The sequence below is a fragment of the Tyto alba genome, unplaced genomic scaffold (genome assembly GCF_018691265.1).
Source record: "Tyto alba isolate M040663 unplaced genomic scaffold, T.alba_DEE_v4.0 Super-Scaffold_26, whole genome shotgun sequence".
NCBI lineage: Eukaryota > Metazoa > Chordata > Aves > Strigiformes > Tytonidae > Tyto > Tyto alba.
The window spans coordinates 3,330,589-3,354,671 of NW_024881300.1; the positions used below are offsets into that span (position 1 = coordinate 3,330,589).

Here is a 24,083-nt window from a genome sequence, read left to right on the forward strand (position 1 = left end):
GCAGGCACGCTGAGAGCAATGGGGTTAGTGTAGCTGGGGCACTGAAAAACTATGCAGGATTCACCCAGCTCTCTGGTGATGGATGGATACTCCAGCAATGTGCCAGCTTTCCTAACCAAACTCTGGACGCTGGTGGAAGATCCTGAAACGAACCATCTCATCTGCTGGAGTACTGTAAGTACAGCGAATATCGGGTGTCGCTGAGTGCCTGCAACACCTGGAAAAACCCAGGTGCAAGGCCTAAGTACTGCATTGCACAGCAACTTCCCATTGCTTTACAGGTGTTGGCCAGCTAACTGGGAGAGTGAAAGGAATGATAGCTCGTTAGGGAATATTTATCTGTAATATTGTGGCTTTTCTGTTTCAAAGGGACAACTTTTTTGGGGGAGTGTTTTAATAATATTTACACTTGAAGCATCTTAAAGGGTGTCTCACACTGAATCTTGTAAAAATCTAGACTCTTTAAGAGAGAGGTTTTTCACCTTGCTTCGATCTGCGGTTCCCTAAAATTTTCTAGAAAAGGTGCAAAGCCCTTAAAACATTCCACTGCTGTTTGTATTATTTCAGATGTCTTTCTTATCAGCCTTTCACAAATGCCTTGGGAGAAGGCAGCAGATAAACAGCATTCAGACCTCACACTAAAACCTGTAGTTTAAACAAATCTAGGTCTGGCACCCTAAATCACTCACATTTTGGAAGAGCTTTACTTGATTTTTTCAACAAGTCTGTGATGATCATCATGATGTATGTGTGTATTGTCCGTACAGCCGCATAGGGATAGATTGTTTTGCTTCAGCTTCTTATTTATCACTGAGGCATTAATATACCAAGTGAAATCAGAGAATGAAAAAGGTTTATTTGTCCCCCCATATAGCATTTTGATACTACATTGTGCTTTTGACCTAACTAAGACTTGCTGCAAACAATGTGATTTGTCTTCAACAGGGAGTTATCAGATAAGCTGTGTGCATAAACTTTGCTCTCCAAAATCAGGAATCTATAACAAGAGCAGATTTAAAGGGAAAAAGGTCTGAAGCAGCCTTTCTGTCATGTGTTTGTGTCCAGTAGAGTTTTTATTCAAAACTTGAGATAGGATTTGAGCTGCATTGTTAGCCAAGGCAATGGTTGCTTTCTGATGGTGGTATTACGTGGCCATACCTTTGAGAACCACCAAGTTTTGGTATCGCCCATTTTAAATAAGGACTTTCAAGCTAGGAAGGATTCTCTAACATATATTAATAGTCCCCTCTCTGTTACACTTACTGTTATTTTTGACTGCCCACCACCACCACCTGAATGCTCTGCTTTCTTGCAACCTAACATAGGCTACAGCTACATTCTTGAGAGGTTTTCTTAAGGCCTTTAGATGTTTAAGTTTCTCATGTTGCATGTTCCCATGTTTCCCATGTTCTTCCTCTTCTATCCATCAGTGTTGTTGAAGCTGAGAAATTGTGTGCATGCCTAAGATTTCTGGATGTAATCAGAACTCTTAGAAAATAGGACCTATAAGGACCTGTGAACTGTTTGTTAACATGAAGGAGAAGAGGATGACAGGAAACATGGTAATGGTTTCTATACACACTGAAGGCTGTTGTAAGATGGAAAGGAAAAGTCTGCTGTATGTGTCCATGGTAGATTGGTCAAGAAGTAATTAAATGAATTTCTGAAATGGAAAATGCAGTTAGGAGGAACTCGTAGCAAACTTCTGGAGTAGCTTGCCTGGGCAGGGCACAGGGTGTCTGTCATCATGGATCTGTCAAAACCAGTTAAGATAAGCATCTGCTAAAACTGATATGCTGCAGGTTGAATTTTGCCTTGGGCAGAGAAGGTGTCTCCCAGCTTGTGCTCCCATGATGTAGAGTGAGGCAGAGCTGCTGTGTGGGAACAAGCTGGCACATGCATGTTTCATCCATGAGCACACAGTAACTCCAAAGTCTCTTGTGTCTGTAGGAACCCTTCTGGGTTCACCAGCTTCTGAGAACATTGCAGCCCTGAATTCAAAGGAACGACCTCTCAAGGGAGGCCATAAGAAGGTGTTCAGGTTCACAAACCCCTCCCATTTCTTATTTTACATCATCCTGCCCAGCCTGGGACACACTGGTGTATCCCAGAGATAGTGAGTGGGCAGAAGCACAAGGGAGGTAGGAGAAACCAGCTCTCTCCCCAGAACAGCCTTTGCAGTGTTGGGAAACTCTGGTCCCTGCTGCCATGTTTGCAAACTCAGCCCCTGGGGATAATCTCAGCCTACAGATTACTAGTGAATCTCTTAACCACTTGGCCAGCCTTTGCTTCTGTTGCATGGGGTAAAGAATGATAGGAAAGACCCTGGTGATGGTCAAAGGACACTGTCAAGGCAAACAGTCACATTCAAGTATTTGCAGCAGTGAACATGGAGCAAGAAGTAAGCTGACCCAGAGTCTTTTGTTTGTGGGCGTGCAGGGGTGTTGACAGACGAGCCAGGGCACAGAGGGAATTGGCACCATTTGGTGTTGGAAACGTAGTGGCAATGAGTAAGGCAGCAGGGTTTGCCAGCTGGCCGTTCTGCAGTGGCTGTGGGAAGGCTACAGGCACACAGTGGCACCTCTTCAGTTGCTGAACTTTCTCGTGGTCCTGATTATGCTCCCTGTTTTAGAAACATCCAGGCAGCCCTGAGAGCACCCATACAGCTGTGGACCCTGTGATGGGTGCATGGTGGGACCCACACGCTGCTGGTACACTCCTCCTGCATGCAGGGCCTGGGTGCTCACCCTTACGAAACGCTGTCCTCCTCTGTCAGAACCCACTCCGCTGTGCGATTACCCCCCAAGCTGACACACCACTGGACTGCTGGTAATAACGCTGAACACAGCAAGAGGATGACTGTGGCCGTGCTGGTCTCAGACCCATCCCTGCCAAAATCGTACAGGCGCTGGTGTCTTTAGCTACCTGTCTCTCCAAACTCATCTGCAGCTGGGTTGCTAAGTCCCTAATATCTGCTGATGTCTTTGCACTGGCATAGGTCTCTGCATCTTGCCTGTCCTCCCATAAAGCTGTGGAGAGCTTAGGCTGCACAGTTGGGTGGTTCCCCAGGTAGGTCTTTGCAGCTCTTTCTCTCTCCACAAGCAAAGCCAATGTAAGCCTCTGGACGATACCATTCTCTTCAAGTTTACAAAAATGCCATGTGTGCCCCAAACTCCCATGTGAAATTGTGATTCTTCATTCCTCCAAATTCTCAGTACTGCCCCTGCCATCTGGAGCAGAGATAAGATTTGAGATGGTCTGCCATCCACCATATCCTGGAGACACTGATCTGTTGAGGTCAGAGATTTAGAAAATGTTGTTTCTAAGTGTTAGCTACAGATGAAAATTAATTGCTATTTTTTTCTGTCCCTTAAAAAGATCATGTGGATTGCTGTTTGCAAAAAGTTTCAAGGCAGCTGCAGTGCAATGTGTCTTACAAGCTCTCTCTGCAACAGCTTAACTGCCAGCAGGTAGAAGGCCAGGCAGGGGAAGCACATGGCTGCAGTGTGTCAGTCTCTGCCAGCAATCCCAGGCAGTTTGCCTTGTTTTGCAGTCACGGATCCTGGCAATGCAACCTCAGGAACGGATATTTTATCTGGTTAACATGCATGTTGCTAGTTTGGACGGTAAAGCATGACTGTTAACATTTTGCGGTTGCCTTTGTGGCTGTGTAATATCAAAACTAGTCAGGAGAAGTGCGTAGAGCTTCTGGATCAGTGTAGTGTCTCCAGGGATGATTTACTTTCTTGCCTTGCTGTGTTTCTTGTAGCATGTCTCCAGGCAGTGCTCCCTCCAGGACTTCTGTGCTCTGGCGCAGATGGGTCAGAGTTAGACCTATACAAGAAGGTCAAGGGGTTATAATGGCAGTTCCCACTTTCCGGGACCTTCTTCAGACACCAGAGTCTTTCTGTGAGATCCACGCAAGGGTGGATGATCACAAAGCTATCAGCTATTGTGTGTAAAAGTCTGTAGCTTCTCTCTCACCTCCAAGGCTCTGAATTAAGTGGTAGCAAAGGTTAGTAGAAAAAGATCAAAACTGGTCATAGAGGACTGACTGTACCAGAACTGAAAGGAGCACATCTGTCATTGAAGGCTGTTGCCACTCTTCTCAGCTTCAAGGTCACAATTCAGAGAGCATGACTTCTCTCACTGTAGGACTTGAGGAGATCATCTCCCCCTGGGCACCTCTCATGGTCAGGGATGCCTCTCTGACTTTGCCTTTGTCCTTGTTTCCTCTGCAGAATGGCACCAGTTTCCATGTGTTCGACCAAGGACGCTTTGCCAAAGAGGTGCTGCCTAAGTATTTCAAACACAACAACATGGCCAGCTTCGTCCGGCAGCTGAACATGTGTAAGTTCAACCTCCGGAGCCCAGGCTTTGTGGGACCTACAGACAGTGGGGGAGTGACAGAAAGTGGGGGTGGGACAGGAGGCATGAAAGCAACCATGGCTAGAAAAGTTGAGCTCTCAAGTATACACTTTATTGTGGCACTACTGATTTTGCCAAAGAGGACCTGCCTCTGAGATGCTGTGGGGATGATTTCCTTGTATTGACCTTAGATTCCAGCACGGAATTTCTGTTGAATTAAATCATAAGATGTGAGCTAAGAAATTTCAGCTACCAGTTTTTCTGCTTCTCTTACATCAATTTGATGACCTATTATTATTTCTTTTCCATTTTATTATATATGGGGCTTTTTCCAGCAGACTGATACTGTGACACCTTCCACAGAAACTGCTTCTTTTGAAGGTAGCATGTCCAGAGCTTATCCATTTTCCCAGCTGAACTATTGCTGAACTAATTATGGACAGTACTTCTCCCTGCCTTGCTGATCAGACATTTTCACCCCTTAATGGAGGTTTAGGTGTCATTTTCAGCCACATCTAGACCATGACTGTGTTAAATATGGTTCTTTTCTGATAGTTTTTGGAAGGTGTTCAGTGACTAGCTCACAAAGTTCCTCAGTAGAGTTTTAATTTTGCTGTTTAACTATACAGTGGCCCTACTGTAATTTTTAGGCCGGTCTTTAGATATGTTTAGAAACCTTTCTAGGACTTCAGAGAAGTGCCCAAAGTAGATTTCTAAAGGTGCATGTGACCTTGTTTTCCAAAAGTGGCACCTGATGCTTGTCTACAGCTTTGAAAAACCACCATCCCCAGAATCCCTTTTGGCTTGCAAATCAAACTAGAGATTTTGTAAGGACAGGCATCTCCACTCCTGGCAGACAGACTGACATGCCCAAGGGATTGCCGGCGAGGCTTTCATGGTGTCGGCCAGCGGCAGCGTGTCCTCAGAGCTGCAGGATGTCCAGCGGGGTACACGGGGTTCCCCCTCCCTTGCACTGGATTTTTTGTAGATAGGGCCCAAAAGCATACCCAGCTGTGGGGAGGCGGCACGGCTGTGCCTTGAGCACCAGAACAGCTCAAAAAGTGGCGGGGAGTGAAAAGAAATGTCCTCAGAAATGGCGGGGTGGGAGGAAAGGAGGAGGGCCTGGGCCTGCCAGCCCTTCACCTGCACCCTCTCCACGCAGACGGCTTCAGGAAGGTGGTGAACATCGAGCAGGGGGGGCTCGTCAAGCCCGAGCGGGACGACACCGAGTTCCAGCACCTCTGCTTCCTGCAGGGCCACGAGCACCTCCTGGAGCACATCAGGAGGAAGGTGAGGGGGTGCCGGGCGGGGGGACACACAGCCGGGCCTCGGCGGGCCCCCCCGGAGAGCCCCTTCGAGGCGGGAAGGCGGAGGCGCGGCAGGCGCCTGTTCCAGAAGGTTCCACACCACTGCGGTGGAGAGGCTGCGTGGTGCTTTTTCAAAGCCTCCCTCAGCCATATGCCCCACAACTTAACTAATGTTATGTGTGGAGACGTAGATCCCTTGGATTGTTTTAAGCCTGTTGTCTCTTTATTTAATTTGTTTCCTCTGGGCCTTTTGCTTGGAGAGAAGGAGTGAATACTTGTTTTCCGTCCCTCATGCGCCTCGAGTGGGAAATGCCTCGTTTCTCCCTGCGCAGGAGCTCCCTGTACCTGCTGTCATGACTCACTGCCCTGGGTCCTTCTAACCCTCCCACGTCCCTTTTTTGGGTTGTATTGACCAGAACAGCACTCCGTGGTCATTGTGAGGGTTTCCACCACAGCTGCATTCCTCTCTTGATAACTCCCCCAATGCTTGTTTGCTTTCAGCCCACAGGCCCCCATGCTATAGACCGCTCAGCATAACTCCAAGATCACCCTGTGGTCTGTTTTCTGTCCTCTCCATATATTTGTATGGCTGGGGCAGGGGTCCTCAGGGTGCAGGGCTTGGCTTTCATCAGAGTTTTGTCTGTGTTTTCTTGCTCCATCGCTCAGTTTCACGAGACCTTCGTGTAGTGCTGCACGGCCAGGCTTGCTTCCCACCACTCAGCTTTTGGGTTGTTACCTGCTTTTCTGGATAAGTACAAAATAACTCCTGCAAGGTCTCCCACCAGCCATCTCCTGTTATGATAGAAGAAATAACTTACTCCTGCCCTCTGTTTGCTGTCTTTTAACCTGTTATTGATGCCCCAGAAAGGCTCTTCTCTTACTGTATTAGTGTAGCAAATTCAGAAAAGGGACTTCAGCAAAAGTCTTCTGAAAATTCAAGTGTAATATGTCAATTTGAAACATTACCTCAGGCTAATCCCTGTAAAACACAAAACTGGATTTGGTTTCTCTGTAGTTAAAGTAGAAAGATTTAATTAAACAACCAAGTTCAATTCTTCCCTAACCCTCAAAATACCTTTTTTTTTTTCTTTGTTTCTTTCCTTCTTTCTTTCCTTCTTTCTTCCTTTCTTCCTTTTTTCCTTTTTTTCCTTCCTTTCTTCCTTTCTTCCTTTTTTTTCCTTTTTTTCCTACCCAAGCTGCTTTGAAATAAGTCCCCATTCTGGTGGGGAATGTTCTGCTGACAACAGACCCTCTGTACAAAAGGATTTGTCCTGCTCTTTGCTCTATTTTGTCCCTTTGGCCCTTACAATAATACCCTAAGTATAGTTCAGACTCTTGTACATGTTGCCTGTCCTGGTATTTCAGCACATTTCAGTATTTCAGACTGGCTGGTGGAAGTCCTGTACCCGACCCACAGCAATGACTCTGTCTGGCCATGGCCATTCTTGCGTTGGTAAAATCCACCTTTGATTTTTCCTCCTCAGGTGTCAGTAGTGAAAAGTGAGGAGACCAAGATGCGCCAGGAGGACCTCAGCAGGTTGCTATACGAGGTACAGATACTGAGAAGTCAGCAGGAGAACATGGAGTGTCAAGTGCAGGACATGAAGCAGTGAGTTGAATCCTACTCAGGCTGCTTCTTACGGGAATTTGCTTCTATAGAGTTGTTGATCTTGGGGAATGTCTCAAAGGAGGAGCCTTACCTACGTCCTTCCCAGGGAGCATGTACTGACCCAGGGACTAATCACAGGGAGTAGATCTGTTGAGCAAATAACATGTAAGATTTCTATGCAGACCTGATGATCTACAAAATAGGAGTTAATGCTCTGTCTTTTGTGAAAGGTAGACATATTCTTTTCATCTATGTTTTCCCTTTACAGATGAGGAAAGCACAGAGGAGGCTGTGTAGGAATATGTGTATAACCTGGGGACTTAGCTCAGATAACTGTATTTCCTCCAGATAGAAATGATGGTAAAGACGGAACTCTTTCTCACACGTAGAAGAGTCCTTGGCAGAAATGTGGTGGTGTCCACTCCAGCTATTGAAAAAATAATTTAAAAAAGAACCACTCTGTCATCTTCCACCTCCAAAATATATGGCTGGGCTGAAATATATAAGAACACAAGATGTGTTTAGTCCATGGACCTGGCTCTCTGAAGACTGTGTCTTCTGACCTGGCCAAAATTGTTGTATAAGAGAAAAACAAGCAAATGCAATGCTGCTTGTCTGTGTCTGCCTGACCTCCAGATGTCTGAGACTCAGGGATTTTGAGTCAGATGTGGTCACTGGGAATTTAGTAAATAGATATGGCTTTATAAATCATGTACTTGGAGAGGTTTTTATTGGCCTCCTGAATTTGAATCCTTACAGAGAACTTTGTTTAAAAAGCACTTGAATAATTAAAAAGAGCCCAAACCCTTTTTTTGTAATGAAAACTGATATTCGTACATCACCAGATGACACTGACATCCTGGGCCTTGAGAGAACACTATGTGCTGTGAAACTTCATTCCAGCCCCCCAGTACCTTATGTGCAATGGATAAATATCTTTATCCTACCTCAATTTTTACTGACTCCCACAGTTAGCACATGCATTAAACCACACACTGAAATCCAGGAACAGTAGCTATGGAAGTGTTTCTAGGCTAGTACCTTATTTATTTTTTAATAAATTCCAGAGTTGATGATTTGGCCTTGCTTTTAGTTTATTCTCTCCTTTGATTTGCTTGGTCCCTTCTTCCATCTGGCAAAAGGCAAAGTTGCATTCAACTGATGAAAGCAATACATTTTTTATAACCTAGGACAGACCAGAAATCCCAGGCTGAAACCCTGTTCAGAAATTTACACCACTGAAGGACCATTAGGCCATAACTCCAGTAGAAGCTGTCAGACTAAGGAAAGATGCTTTGCTGAAAAGCCTGTCAGTACCAGCACAGAAAGTTCACTGCAGAGATTGTTGCCGTACAAGCTCCTGTGGTGCTCTTTCGAGCTCTGGACCTTATCTTCCTAGTTCTAGGATCAATCCACACTAGAAAAAGGCAAAAAGGTTTATAAAGTTCACTTGTACGATGGGTTTTTCTGGCCTGTCAGTTTTGATCCATCCATATACTCTCGAGATAAGTTCACTGGCAAAACCTTTTGCAGCATGGACCTGACTGGCATCCAGATTTGGAGGCGACACAGTAAATAAACTCTGCATCTCCCCATTCCACTTCCTGGGGCTGACTGTTCAAGGAAGCCTGTAAACTCCCGTGTGCTGCATTTGCAGACAGAAAATAAATATGCTTTATGCAATTGCAAGCTAGACACAGGTCTCTGCTGGGTGAAAGCAGTGACTCCCACTAATAAAATCATTACAATCCTCCTAGCTCATGGCTCTCAGATGCAGAAGCATCCTTTTCGCTGCTCCAGTCACTCCCAAACATGCGTTTGTACCACCACGCGTACAAGGTGTCAGAAGGCAGAATACATAGAATCTCTATCCATAGGATCTCTTGGTCTTTGGGGGCACTGAGGGGGCAGTTGTGGAGAGGTTGGGCTTCCTTGGCTCCCACAGGAAGAACAGTCTGGGTGATCCAAATAATCCAGTCACAAATCATGCCTTGCTGAAATTCTGAGTTTGGCCCAAATGTTCCATGAAAACTAAATATGCATGTCCCCTTGTTACACCTCCCCACCCCCCATTCCTCCCTAAATGTTAGGTTCTGTTTCTTTGGGTTTCCTCCGTGCTTTGGTCTGTAGTTCTTTTGGGGTCAAGGAAAAACAAGGGAAGCAATTGTGTGGCCCTGTTTGGGACACCTGAAAAGAGCAAAGCACTTCAAGAGCCCCAAAATGAGACACACTTTGCACAGTTGGATCTACTGTGTGTCATGGCAGCACAGTGGGCTGTTGGGATGCTTCTGTGTTCATGGAAAGTCTCTGTTTCACTTTCAGGCAAAATGAAGTTCTTTGGCGGGAAGTTGTTTCTCTACGGCAGAACCACTCACAGCAACAGAAAGTGATCAACAAGGTAGTGGTCGTATAAACTCCACTTGTACTGCATGATGCATGTCCTCCCCTGATTTTTTTTTTTTTCACTTTGTCCTATAATCTTCTCCACACTCTGATATCATAGTGTATTTATTTTCCCTCTCTTTAAAGTTGTGTGATGCTCTTACGTGTCCCATGGAAAGTGGTCATTAACAAAGCATAGATTATGCCCTTGAGCAAAAGATTTTAATTTCCCTGTCAGTCCTTGCTGTGATGTTAGAAACCACTTTTCTGTTGTCCTGAGCAAGAGAGCACAACTCTCACTAATTGCTCTGTATTGGCTGTGTTGTCGCTGTACCGATGCCTTTGGGCTTCCCAAATCTTTCCTCTGTACCAGAGAGGAGCCTCCCCCTCCTGCCAGCACTAAAGCTGCAGGCAGCAGAACTGGCTAGCCGTTCCCCCAGTGGGGACCTCTGGCAACTGTTACTTTTTCTGGTGTTATTGGTATAGATGAGGAATTGTACAACTTTTTAGACTGAAGGAGCACTGCGGAGCCATCTCCCTTGAAATCTGGCATGACCAGTGCTAGAAAAGGCCTCTGCAGTGATTCCCAGATGGTGCTGATGTGACTGAGCACGTCACATTTCCCAGTTCCCCTGAGAGCCACGTTCTGACCATCACGTGGCATCACAGAGTCATAGGACCGGATAGAAATGCACGAGGCTATCAAATCTTCCTCCAGCTCTGAGTCTGGACCAGCCACACCACTCATTAAAGAGGCATTTGTGCAACTCTATTTTGTTATACTGAGCAATAAGAGACAGCTGTGATATATAATAATAATAATAATAATAATAATAATAATAATAATGCTCTCTTTGTTTGGAGGTCAAAGCAGAGCATTGGGTTCAAGCTGACCTGGGAATATGTTGCTAAGTGATTCCTCTCCAAAGGCATTCTGCATCCTTTTTAGTGGCCTGTTATATCAACACTGAATTTCACAGGGCTGAAAAACTCAATTGAAAGAGCTCAGACCTCCATCCAGGGTCTCCCCTAGGGCATTGCCTCTTTCACTTGCAAAGTCTTTGTCAGACTTTTATCAAGCCTCTGATAAAGGTCTCTAAAAGACTTTTATGGAGGCCAAGTCTAACTCCGGGCCCAGGAACGTTTGCATGTGTACTTTGCAGGGAGATTCCCAAGTATGAGAGGGCTAGCTGGAGTTCTGCATGCACAGAAGTGGAGAGAGAAAGCACTGAGCACATGCATCTAGCAGTCTTTGCACAAAGCAGGCACCTGGCTGTGTTGCCTGAAAGCCAGGCAGGTCATTTGAGTTCTTGGAAAGCTTAGTCCCGTTTCGGGCTCCAATGTCTCATGCAGTTTGGCTCCCGTATTTCATGGCTGCTCCCAGCTTTGGGGTGGTGTCGGGAGGGAGAAATGTGTGAGATAAGAATGGCTGTGAGAGCAGGGAGTGCTGAATCACTCTGCTGATTAACACCGGATTTTGATCTCTCCTGACAGCTGATTCAGTTTCTGTTTGGCCAGCTCCAATCAAGCCCTAGCAGCACTGGGATAAAGAGGAAGCTGTAAGTACCCTTGTGTGGTGCGCACACGCTCACGGGTGCATAATGCTGCCCCCTCACTAAAAGCACAAGCTCAGCTCGCCCAGGCAGGCGGTCACCGGACCAGGGCACCATGGTGATGGGAAATGAATGGGCTGAACTGCCGAGTCAGACCTGCTGACATGCCCCATTCAGTGGTCTTTAGAGAAGCACCGTGTCAGCTCATGACCTTTATTTGGGGAACACAGAGCGTGATGGGAGATGGGAACACTAGCTAGTGGCAGGGTAAAGGGCAGGACCCCACTGCTGGTCTTACAGGTTCCAGTTTTGCCACTTGTCATCCGTGGGAGCAGGGCTGGGCCCAGCCAGCCCACAGACACCTTCAGTTTGACCCACAGTCACTGAATGAAGTGTGTATCCAACACAGCTTTGGTGGCACGTGACCCGCAGGCCTTGCAGAGAGGAAGGTGGAGAAAGATTTCAGCTAAGGGGTTTCTTTAGAGTCATAAATAAGCTCTTCAAGGCAAGTGAATAGAGGAGCTTGAATTAAGAAGCTTAGTGCCTACCAGGAGAGCAGCCATGCATCTCTTGCTCTGTGGTGCTTGTGATCTAAAGAGGGGAAAGGGGCTGCTAAGAGGAATTTGCCTTTATTGCTCAGGCTGAGGACAGGGACATGCTTCCAGTTCCCACCTTTATTACCTTGTGGCCTTTGGCAACTCAGAAACTTCTTCATGCCTCAGAGAAAGGAGACAGACTTCCCAAGAATGGCTGCTCAAGGGAGTCGATCTTCTTTAAGTCAGTGTCCTTGTTGTGAGGATTGTAAAGGAAACACGGGATTAAATGAAGGAGCCCATAATCTGTACGAGCAATCTGGGTACACTTACCTTTGCTTACCCCCTCTACTGAGCCTCTTGGAAAGGAGAAACACTGCAAGAAGAATGGTAACAAAGAAGAGGTCTCAAGGGGAGGATATCAGCTGCTCTGAGATGCTGAGGTTCATGAATAGGGAAATTTTCCTCTAGTGGAGTGGGGAAGCAGAGAAATGAGATGCCAGATCTGATCTCTAATTTCCAGTCGGGGTCGTGCCCTCCCTGTAAAAGCTTTGCAGCCCAAGAAATGTTGTCTTAGACCACTGCTTTTTGAAAAAAAACAAATAATTAATGAGAAACTGTGCTGAAAGGGGCAGAAGAGCACAGAACTTATCTGCAGAGCAACTGTATTGACCTCCTTATGAAGAGGGACCACACTGATACAACTCAGCTGCAGTTCGCACAGTGTTGTGCACGTTAATTTGAGTTTCTGCTTCCTTGGAAACACAAAGGTCTGTCTTCAAGGAACCTCAGCTCTTGTGTCTGTATTTGCACCTCCAATGTTTTACCTTTCACGGTTTTGTTTTCCTGCCTCTCCTTTAAATGACTGCAGGAAAGCATAACGTACAGCCTGGAGCAGCTGGTGGCGCAGACCAGATGCTGACTGGGGTCTCTGGGTGGGTTTGGACAGGATGGGCACATCTGTAGGTCCCACGGGCATGTCTGACCTGGGAGGCTGTTAGATGGGTTAGACACCAAAGTTACTTTGACAAGAAATGTTGGATGTACATATATATAATACATATAATACTATATATATATATGACATATATATACACCCTATATATCTATCTAATACATATAATAATATAGTGGCTGTAGGATCAAGGGAGCTAGGAATTATCTTCTGTCAAGCCTGTTAGACATTACTGTGGAAAAAACTGTTGGCTTTTCTGGGTCAAATCAGTGTCTTTTAAATGAACAGTGAAGATGCTTTTCCTGACTGGGGGACAGTAGGAAAAGAGGGGTTTGCTGGGCAGTTTTATAGGATCATCATAGCAGTAACAACAGTGATGTTCAGCAAAACATACCAGTTCCCAGCTTCTCTGGGACTGTATCACAAAACCAAGGACTGCCACCCAGCAAGTTTCATGATGGAAAGGCAGTGCCATTTTGAGGCTCCTAATTTTCTCTTGGTTTCAATCATGTGCTAAACACAAAGCACTCCTGCTACAGGACCCAGCACGCAGACCCGCTTGTCAGTTCTAAATTGGAAGAGGGCAGATTTAGATAATTCTTTATTGTGCGGGTGGTGAGACGCTGGCCCAGGGTGCCCAGAGCAGCTGTGGCTGCCCCCTCCCTGGAAGGGTTCAAGGCCAGGTTGGACGGGGCTGGGAGCACCCTGGGCTGGGGGAAGGGGGCCCTGCCCGGGGCAGGGGGGTGGGTCTGGATGATGTTTAATGTCCCTTCCAGCCCAAACCATTCTATGATCTGTAAAAGCCTGTCAGTCATTTTTTAAAAGCCTGTATGCAATTAATTTAGGCTCTGCTCTCCTTTGTGTCTCCTTCTGTTTTATTACTTAGTTAGAGGGTGGCATAGGCTCCTTTTATGCAGTGCTGTGAACGGAGATGAGGTTTTGCCAAAGAGGCCCTGAGTACAATGGAGCTGGTAACAAGGCCAGATTCCCAGTATTGCACCAATAATTTCAGCATAGCTACCTCCAGTTGAACAAGCTGAGGATCCAGCCTAGAGCTTGAAACCACTAGGAACTGGAAGAAAGTATGAATTGAATTTGTTCAATTCAAAATAGAAATTGAATTTGTTATTTTACTTACATCTTTCAAATGAAATCTAGAAAACCTAGATCATCCCTTCTCTATATGGCTAATGCAATTTTTTAATGCTGACCTCCTCCAAAACTGTTTTTTGCCTTCCTTATCCATAACGCTGGACAAGAAAGTACCTTACAGCTGAGGAAAACCCAAGTATCCAGGGGAAAACAACCCTTGTCTGAGGGACATTCCTTGTATGAGTGACCAGGAATCAGTCACTACGTGCTGGGAAAACAAACGTGTTTCTTTTCACAGACCTCTGATGCTTGACAACGGGATCTCAGCTCCTCAAGTGTCCAAGTTCAGCCGGCATTTGTCTACAGAGCCCCTCCATGACCCCTATTTCATACAGTCGGTAGGTTTATGCCACCCTCTGAGCTTTGTGGGATTTCTTTGGCCAGGGTGGAAAAATGTTTGACGCAATAATACGGGTTGAAGAGTAAGTAGTTTGGCAAGAGTTTGGCAGTGGAGAAGAGGTTTGCAAAGCTGAGTGACATTTATTATTTCTTCAGCTGCCCTGCTTCAGGGAGGGGTGCATGCTTGCATGCGCTTGTGCTGCCGTGTTCCTGTGGGAGGCCATGGGTTGTGGGAGGGAAAGGCAGACCCCACACACCAAACTCTTCGTGGTGTTACCCCAGCCCAGCTCACCTCAAGGGCAGAGAGGAAGAAGTGTATTCTAGAAGTGGGTGCTATGATCTTCCTGACCAGAGCCAGATTTTTGCAGTCGCTGAGGGATCCCCACCACCCTAACCCACCAAAGCAGACACCAGACACATGACGCTTACGTCATGCAGTTAAAATACTTGAGCTGGCATGAGAGACCCATACTCCCCTGTTGGGCTGTGCTGCATCTTTCCCTCCAGAGGAAGCTGAGCAGTCTAGGCAAAATGTCAGACATGGTAAAACCTCTCAGTAGCTGACACTTCAGTCACAGTGCTTATTTTATACCTGCACCTCTGTGTGGTTGGAGGAAAGACCAGAGGAAATTATAATGTTGCATAGTAGGTAAAAGCTTTTCTGATTTCCATACAAGGAGGAGTCAAGGGCACAGTGAATAAACCCTGTCTCAGATAGGGCCTCGGACTTGTTCTGGGCCTCAGAAGGATAAATCTGTATGATTTTTGGTTTTCTTTTAGCCATCGACAGAACCTGCCTCTTGCTTAAGCAGTCCTGCAATTGCTGGGGGACCCATTATATCTGATGTTACTGAAACATCGCCACCCAACATAATAAATATACAATCTCCTCCTGAAAATGACAGGTAAATATGTTTGTGATTAAGAACAGGGAGAGTTGGATATGGACATGCATAACTTCAAAAGAGTTTTTCCTGGCTGTAATTCTACCAAAGTTTCTGTCTGATTGGCAAATCTCTATAGAGAAGGTGGTGGGCTGGAATATTTTTTTTCCAGTTTGCTATGTGGGTCAGATTTTCGGAATTAGGGAGGAATAATACCAGCATCATGTTCAAAACAAAGCCACGAGTTTCATGCTGAGAATTTCCACTTACCTCTTTGAGAAGTATTCCATGTTTCTTTATATATTATTCTCAAGACAGGGGCTGTCTCAGACTTTATCAAACAATGAGATACTAACGCTTGTTGGGTTTGTTGAGAGAGAGAGAGAGAGAGAGAGAGAGGAAGTTTCCTTTTGGCTTCGACAAAGAAGAAACAGAATCAAACTGTGCATCTTTCTGCTAATGAGAACAGAAAGGTTGCATCACAACAACTTCCGATGTTCGACAACTTTTCTGTGAAAAGGTCTCAGTAACTTAAGAACTGAATGCAGATGTATTTTAATGCTTATCTCTTCCTGCCACAGACATGCAGTGTATTTAGGGCTAGTAGCAGAATAGCTACAACTATGTCAGTGGAAAGTAAGTAGACAGATGAATCATGGAAACAGTTTCTCAGGCATAGAGGCAAGGCACTTAGACTCTAGAAATTGCCTGTAAATCTGCCTCATAATTGACACCATAGCCATAAAATTAGCTAGAAGCATGTAAAGAGCTCCAGGTTAAAAAAAAACCCCACAGCCTAGAAGCCATTTCTAAAGGAGAAAAATCTTAATATAACCTTCAAGTTGCTTATTTCTACTAATTACTGAGTGCCATCTGGTGGCCTCTCAGCCATGCTATGTCTGCATGACTCAAGAATCTGGGCCAGCCACAGCCCTAATGTGTTCAGGAGTTGGGCACTTCCTAAATCAACATGAGCTTCTGGTGGGAGTTTAGGATTCACGAGATGAGAATAGGATCTGAAAGGAATACTGAGGGAGGCTTTGTAGTGTCACATACCATCCCGTATGTGACATGCTCGTGTGCTGTCTTGCAGCAAAGCTAGTCTGTAAGTGTTATAATATTTTTTCAGTACGGCTTTCCATGCCCTGTGCCTCTTGATCTACATACCTTTGTCACTTTGGCTCCAGTTGTGCATGTTCACAGAGAGCTGTAAAATCTCCTATTAGTAGAGAGTAGATTTTTAGATACAAAATGCTACTATTCAAAGCTTCAATGTCATATGTCTAGGAATAACGTGGAGTGCCTCTTCCACTGGAAAAAGGCAAACCTCTGCTTTCAAACAAGTAAAACATCTGACTGGGACTGTCAGATCTTGGTAGTTTCAGTGCCAAATCCTGCAGGGCCAAAAGATCCTGACCCATGTCACTGGGATCTCTAGAGTGCTTGCTGGTCCAGTCCTGACTCCTGGATGGGAAGGTCTTACTGATCCCATTCCTATCTCTAGGGTGGAGACTTTTTCAGGGGAATCTCCCTAGCCTAGTGACCCTTCAACCTGTCTTGAGCCTAACACTCAGCTGAGGAAGGTTCAACACATGGAAGTATATTTTCCATATTTGCAACACAATCGAATGAGGCAAATTCGTTATAGGTATGACTGATGAAGTGACTGAAGATATTCCAGCTGAGCGTGTTTCTGAAGCTTGCTGAAAAGAAAACAAGGTTGTTGGTTTCTTTTGCCTACCTAGGGGAATGGAAAGACCCTGTGGGGCACTTTGATGGGAAGTGGAAGCAAGGCCTCATGCTGTTGCCCTTCCCAGTAGCATGAAGCCTTTGTGGAGCAGATGTGTGTGTGTGTGGTGCTAAGTCTTGTCTCTGCTACAGAGAGAAGTGCCTCATGCTGATCAAGGAAGAGCCAGTCAGCCCTGGAGTGAAAGCCACCACTGAGCCTGATGTCCCCCTGCCCGGCTGCCGGGCTTGCTCTGAGCCCCCTGTGCTCCCAGTCGCCATGGTTCAGTCTGTTTTGGAAGGCAAAGGGAGTTGTGGTGCAGCTCCACCAGGCACCTCACAACCATCTGAGAGAAGAGGCAGAAGGGCATTGCTGGACAGGTGAGGGGAGCAAGGCAGAGCTGTGGCCCTGTGTGTTTCATGGCCCTCTCTTCCCATTAGCGGGGCGGAAAGGGAGGCTGACTTTAAGTCACCTAATGCAGCCTGGTGAGCTCCATCCTGTACCTGTGGCACCTGCTTAGAGGACCCTTGAAGCCCAGGGCACAGTTCACAGAGGTAGGGGGCCTGTGGATGACTTGCTTGAAGGACCCAACAGAGGAAGAGCTGTCAGAACACGTGCATCAGAGCCGTGGGAGCAGGAAGAGGCTTTCTGCAGTGAGAGGGGTTTGCCTGAGGTCCAAGCGAAAGCTGGAGCCTGGGCCAGAATCCATGCCTGGAGGCTTGGACCACACTACACCTCCAGTAGCTTGCGTGCCCTCTGTCATTTGTTTTGCTGAGTCTTCAGTTACATAAAGTCATAAGGAAATATTTGTTTCTGTGCAGCAAATAAGGTGTCACTTGTGTGCCAATACACAGACAGTGATGAAAGGTGGCAATCAATCATCGTCGTAACCTCTGCACTAAGTAGGGCACATATCTGATAAGGCATCAAAGCATTTATCAGGTGCAGTCTTGGGCTTGAGAAGGAAATAATTTATCCCCTTTCTTTTCCCCTCCTGTTCTGTGAAGTCAAATAGACTTTTCTCTTTAGGCTGTTGTCCCTTTGCATCTCCTCCTGTCACTTTTCCAAGGTGACTTTCCTGAGTTGGTGCTAGATCTGTCTTCAGGTGGCAGCCAGTCACTTTGGCACCATCACGTGGGCCGCATGCTTCTGGGGAGGTACTGGGGAGCTGACGCTGAAATAGATCTCAGCTTCCCCATCTCTGACTGAGAGCGAAAACCCACAAAACTTAGCTGCACTGCTGTGCCTTTCTCCTTGGCCTGGAGGGGCTCAGTAAAATGCTAGGCAGTCCAAAGCAAGGCTTTATAAAAGGATATAAAGTCATGCCTTAAGATGATGAAATAGCAAGTGAGGTCACTCACAGGGATGGAGAATTGGGAGTCTGTGCTCATTGAATGCAGAAGTCTGACACAAAGGGATGAAGGTTTCATTATTTTGAAACCAGGACATGCAAGTATCCTGCATGTGACGGTCAAGGCCACACAATTACTCCTTTAGCTGAATGTCTGCAGGTAAAAGTCACTCCATTAAAAGCCATTAGTTAACAGTAATTCAGCTATCTTGGACCCAGGAGGATGGAAATGCAGCCTGTTCTGGATTCCAAGTGCCTATCTAGAAGGATTTCTTCTAAGGAAAGCTTTAATTTTCCCAGTCTTGAGGAGATGTGCACAGAATATCCATCCTCAAGCCACATGCATCACCCAGGAGAGGAGTGGTCTCACTTGTTTTACCATCAGCCCAGTCCCCTGTGTGCTCTGCTGGGTTGTACTTCTGGGATTAAACCAAACTAGATGGCGTAAACCCAGGTTGACAAAGGGACCCTGATTTTTCAAAATGAGATTTAAGCATAAACCTCATGTTGGGAGGCTGCTCAGTCCTCCTGCTTTCTACATGTATCTATGCAAGTCTCATTCGTGGCAATATTTCCCCTTGTCTTTTCTCAGAGCAGATATTTCAGACCCATTGGAGGGCGCCGACTGGAGCTTGGAAGGGCTGCAGCTGCTGCTGAGGAGCCAGCAGTACGGCCTGGAGCCCGCCAGCCTCTTGGATGTGAGTGTCAGGCTCCCAGCCCGGGTGGTTGTGAAGTTCCCCACAGCACCTCTGGGCTGTGGGTCAGAGAGACCATGCTGCTTGTTCTTGTGTGGCACATCATCTGTCGCATGCTGCCAGTAGGGTCACAGCTCTGGTTTGACCTGCTTATAAGAACTGGCAGAATTTCAGACTTTAAGCGATGATTTTTTTTGCATTTCTTCTGAAAATATACATATTTGAACTTCTAGGTGCACCAAACACAGTGCATTAGGTAAAGACATCATCATAGACCTAATATGTTTATGTAAAATAGGTTCAACATGACTCTCTAGCTAATTTGATAATTGCTTTGGGTGGGTTAGTTTCTTTTCTGCATATTCTGCATCTTAGATTCTCCTAGATTGTGTTTAGCTCTACTACCTTCCCCTTTTCCTCACATTCTGGGAAGTGTAGCCAATGTTGAGATTTCTGCTGAGGTATTTATCTGTCTGCAGTTCTCAGGTCACTTTTCTATAGAAAATGAGGGTGGCTTTTTCCTGAAGTATATATGCAGAAATATGAAGCTTTGTTTACTTCTCTCTTTCACTCCCTCTCTCCTCGTACATATAGTTAGTGTATGAAAGGTTTTTGCCAATAATCAAATAACTCTGTACATAAGAAAAGAATCTGTATGTCAAAGATATGCTCCCTTGAGGAGGTGCTTCAGATACAGGCACGTGATAAGCTTGCATGATAAACAAGAATGAAAAATAATTTTAAAAATCAATCTTATTCTGTTAAAGCCATTTCCCAAGTGTCTGCAATTGATTTTGACTTTACAGAAAGCTTTTCTAGTGGCCTGCTCTAACACTAACCCCATTGGTTTCTCTTATTTCTCATTAGGAGGTGTTTTCCTGTTACTGACACACTTTTCTCTCTCTGTGCAACTGAACGTCACACGAGTGAGAATGAATCATAAAACCGTACCCCAGATCAACAGCTCCTTTCCCACATTGCTCAGACTTCTCAAGAGATTGCCACTGAGGCACTGGTGCCGCGGTAGTCTGCCCTCTGCCACTGTGTTTTGGAATGCTTTTAAAAAGCCATATGAACCTGGAAGTGTCCTAGGACCCAAGAGCAGCAAAAAAGGGCTTTGACTTGCGTGTGCAGTGCCACAGACGGCTGTCCCGGCTCCACACGACTGCGGCACCGGGTGTCTGCGCTGCCCCTCCACGGCCCAGCCCGCGCTGTTCCGGCCGTGCTACAAATCACCACACATGAGCCTGTGCCTGTAGCTTCGGTTAATAGGTCAGAGCAGCCGGGGCACAGGCAGAAGGTGCATTCTGGCATCTCTGCCAGCAGGGCTACAGCCTCCAGCAGACAGCCGAGGCGGGCAGCTGAGGCTACGGGTATCTCGAAGCATTGCACCTTTCAGAGCCCTAATTGTATTTTTCTCCCAACAGGTCTTTAATCCCAATTTATCTATGAGTGAGTGGAATTTGACTGAAATGGAAGCCAGTCTGTCCCCGGTAAGAGATGTGTATTTCTGAGGTATGATGATGATAATCATATTAATAGTAATGTAATTATGAAGCAGAGCTTGTGCATAACTGACGAACGCTTACTTATTTTATAGCCAGAGGGGAGAGTGTGGTAAAGCACAGCAAGTTGCATCTCCTAGGGGTAGGCTGACAGTTATCTAATACTCTTGATATACTCTGTCTTTCCCAGGCTGCCAGAGCTTGTTTAGACACGTGTTGGTGTCCTGGAGTCTTTAATTGAAACTGGCCACTCTAAATTTTCTCTTAGAGTGAATGTCATGTCCTACTAATACCATAGATTCAAAAAGTGCCTTTATGCCAGAGCTTTTGACAAAATATGCCTTTATAAAGTTCAGCCATCCCTGTACATTTCAGGAGCCGTGAACCCATGTGCAATTAGGATAGAGGTTCATGCATACCCATACAGAAGAACCAGGGAAAAATTGTTTGGCACTATTTGTTTGGAACTGACATTGACACAGACGTTTCTGAAGTCCATATCATGATTTAATAAACAGTGAAGGAAATAGGTATTTCATGGCTTCGTTCTTTTTCTTGCTTGATGGAGGGTGAATATTTAGAGCCCTCACTGCCAGCCAGGTCACATAAAGACTTGGATGGTTCTGCCATCTCTACAAAAGTGCAAGGAAAGTATAATCTATTCTAATGAAGTGTGGAAGGTTTCTAAGCCTTCCTTATGACATCACGATACTTTTTAGGTTTTGATTTAATGATTTTTAATATACTAGATAATTCCACTTCCTGAGTGTTAGGAAGGAGAGTCTCTGAAGAGATAGTTAATATTAGCAAGTTTTGGAAGCAAGGGACAGTCTCTTTTAAAAAGGATTGTGAAGAGGGAGGCGGCGATGTTCAATAGTTCAGTCCACTGAATTTCCCAGCATCTGATGCAGCCTACCCTTAGGCTTGCTCATCCTATAGAAAGTCATGAGCATAGAGAAGCCTGGAAGTAATACCTGTAGCAACTCTGCAACTCGAAGCACTGCAAGCAAAAGCTAGTTTTACTTTAAAGGCAGTCACAGGCAAATGGAAAGGAAATTCTTTTCATATTTGTTGCTGGCTGCAGAGGACTATGGGATTGCTTTGTATGGCAGGGACATACCACAGTGACGCTAGCCTGGCCTCCCCGTGTGACATGAGCTTCACACCATATCAGCCAGTGCTAATGGGATTATGTCTCCCTTAGCCTTCTCCTTCAGGCATATCTGCCCTTGAGCACATGCTTTTGGCTATTTTAGCAAAGAGCAGGTGGGGCTGGGAGGAGAGACAGGGCAGGAAGATAGCTTGCATTACTGGTGGATGTTGTGCAGCATTGATGAAGCACTGATTTTCAGAAATGGCCTAGTTCTAACAAGCTCCCCTGTCTTTGTATAATTGTACATTGTAGTTTATATTTTTGCATCAAGATGCAGCGACTCACAGTGGATCTGGAGAAGAATGCAACTGAGCTGTCCTCAAAAGTGTTCAACCCACCATTTAACAACGCCTGCCCAGGTAGGAGCATTAGCAGCTCTTGCAGACTCGGGAGTGGAGATGTAATCAAGGTGTTAAACATGTCAGCAGCTGGGTGCAAAGTCCAGCACTGACTGTTTGCCTTACTTTCCTGATTGTCAGTCAGCAATGTTTTGCAACAAGTGCTAAACTAGTTACTGAGCAGTGGGAAGAGTATGGAGGATAAACTGAGTTTTAAATGTCATTGATCTACCTCTGTTTCTGCTTGAGTCCACATCACATCTGTCAGTGTCTCCACTGTTCTCTCTCCCAGTTCATCGCCACCTAAGAGCAATGTGGTGATCTAAGTGAGTAGGGGTGGTATGAGCTGTATGGGTCCTGTGTTTCCTCCAGCTCCTGCTGCAGAGGAGGTGACCAGGTGGCTGCTAGCAGCCAGAGGCAAAGGTTATGTCTCAGTTTCTCCAGACCTTTTACCAGACCTCACAGGAACTGTCCAGCTGATTTTCTCCCACTCACTGACTGATAAAGTTTGTCATTGACTTTAGATATGAATCTAGAAGTGTTTTCCTGGTCTTGGAATAGTGATACACTGTTATTTTCACGTGTATTCATCTGGGATAGACCTGAAAGAGAAGCTTTTGTGAGCCTTAGTGTGGTGCTGTAGCCACCTGACCCCACCCCAGACTTTTGATGTATTGTGTGTCCTTCAGGGACTTTCCATCCCCAACTTAAGCTCAGCATCTTGCATGAGCATCAAAAGCATCAAAAGCCCAGCTAGGCTGGAGAGCATTCTTAAGCGGGTGGGAGCTGAACTGCACAAGAGGAACACCCCCTGTTTATGTAAAGCCTTTCTGGTCCACGCAGTGGCATGTTGCGAGAATAATGGGGCAAATGATAGATGTCTCCTCCTGCAAAGATGAAGAAAAACAGACAGTTCTTGAGTGAAGGAGAAGAGAAGCTGCTCTTATCAACTTCTCAGTGCCTCCAACCCTTTGGTCATCTCTTTCACTTCTTGTGAGGCTTCTCAGCATTCAGGCAGAAGCTAGCGCGGCAACCTGCAGGGGTTCCAATCGATTTCAGTGGGCTTTTGAGTGAGTCCAAGTTTGACTCAAGTGTTTCCAAGCGGTTTTTGCCCGGATTGAGGCCCCTCACCTCCTGTTGCAGTGGGGATTTGCCACTTTTCAGTTCTACGTACGTGAAGTCTGGTAACGTGCCTTCCAGAAACTGAGTTTTCTGTTGTCTGTCTGCATTCCTAGGGAAAGATGTCATTCTAGAAAGCACCCAACAGTTCCTCATTGATCGTCAGTCCATCTTTGGAAACGACCTCATCAGCTTGCCTGAAAGTTCATCACTTTATGTTCCACCTGAAAATATGGCTTCCTACCTGTCCTCTGTGGGTGTCCAAGGGGATATCCCATTAAACCTGAGCTCTTCAACCGACAACAACCAGTGATTTAGCTTCCAAGAAACGACATCTCCCTCCCACCCATCCAAGCGTCCGCAGGTTTGAATGTAAAGAAACAAAAGTGACTCAGAAACGCACAAGAAAGTTTCTTTTTGTGCCCCTTCTTTTTGAGTAGATGGAAGTGATCAGTAGCTGTTGCATTACCCTCCTTGCACCTGGATTTCAGTGTTTGCCCAGGGTAACAATTTTAAAACAAAATACTGCTTCTGGTGCTTGCTCCTATAGGGAGTGAGAACTTGGCAGGATTATTTTTCTTGAAAATGCTTTTAGAAATTTCAAATCTTCTAATAAAATTTAAAGTGGAGAGTAGCTTGAAAGTACATCAGGGTCTTCATTAAATAAAGTGATCCTGACTAGTGTCTGCAACAGCAAACTGTTGGGTTTTATTGGGGCAGCACAGATTAGCTAAGGTGCCTGATCCTTCTGGATGCTGTTTTTTAAATAGGAAAATAGTTCTATATGCCAGTCCAATGCTCTAAAAATATTATTTTATCCATTTTCTGGTTTTGATGGGATGTACTTCTGCCTCTCCCTTATTCTCCTAGGGTGAGTAGGAAAATGAAGATGTCTTGGGGTGTGCAGAAGATCATTTTCTGAGTGACCACTCCAAGAATGTGTCTCTGTCTGCTAAAGGAGCTGCAGACCATCACAGACCCCAAACCATCCCATGCTTAGTTGAGAGGGTTTGCTGTTTGGTTTTTTTTTTTTTTTCCCCAAATTTATTTTCTCTAACATAAAGACAGGGCACACCATACTTTAAAAAAAAAAAAAAAAAAAAAAACACCAAAA

At 45.6% G+C, this 24,083-nt stretch overlaps 1 protein-coding gene across 1 annotated transcript; it reads left to right on the forward strand.

The window, feature by feature from the left end:
- Positions 1 to 51: 51 nt before the first annotated feature.
- HSF4 (heat shock transcription factor 4) lies at positions 52 to 23,416 on the forward strand. The gene is made up of 13 exons (XM_032998886.2): positions 52 to 174; positions 4,242 to 4,350; positions 5,531 to 5,658; positions 7,160 to 7,284; positions 9,607 to 9,682; positions 11,161 to 11,225; positions 14,098 to 14,197; positions 14,979 to 15,103; positions 16,964 to 17,188; positions 18,752 to 18,857; positions 20,282 to 20,347; positions 21,784 to 21,871; positions 23,086 to 23,416. Exons 1-13 carry the CDS (start codon positions 52 to 54, stop codon positions 23,280 to 23,282), a joined length of 1,533 nt encoding a protein of 510 aa, XP_032854777.2. The 3' UTR covers positions 23,283 to 23,416.
- The last annotated feature ends 667 nt before the right edge of the window (positions 23,417 to 24,083 follow it).

Coding starts and splice junctions, on each gene's coding strand:
- HSF4 (XM_032998886.2), top strand. CDS start 52: ATGCAGGATTCACCCAGCTCTCTGGTGATGGATGGATACTCCAGCAAT. Junction 17,189..18,751: donor AGAAGGGCATTGCTGGACAG/GTGAGGGGAGCA, acceptor GTCTTTTCTCAG/AGCAGATATTTCAGACCCAT. Junction 18,858..20,281: donor AGCCCGCCAGCCTCTTGGAT/GTGAGTGTCAGG, acceptor TTCTCCCAACAG/GTCTTTAATCCCAATTTATC.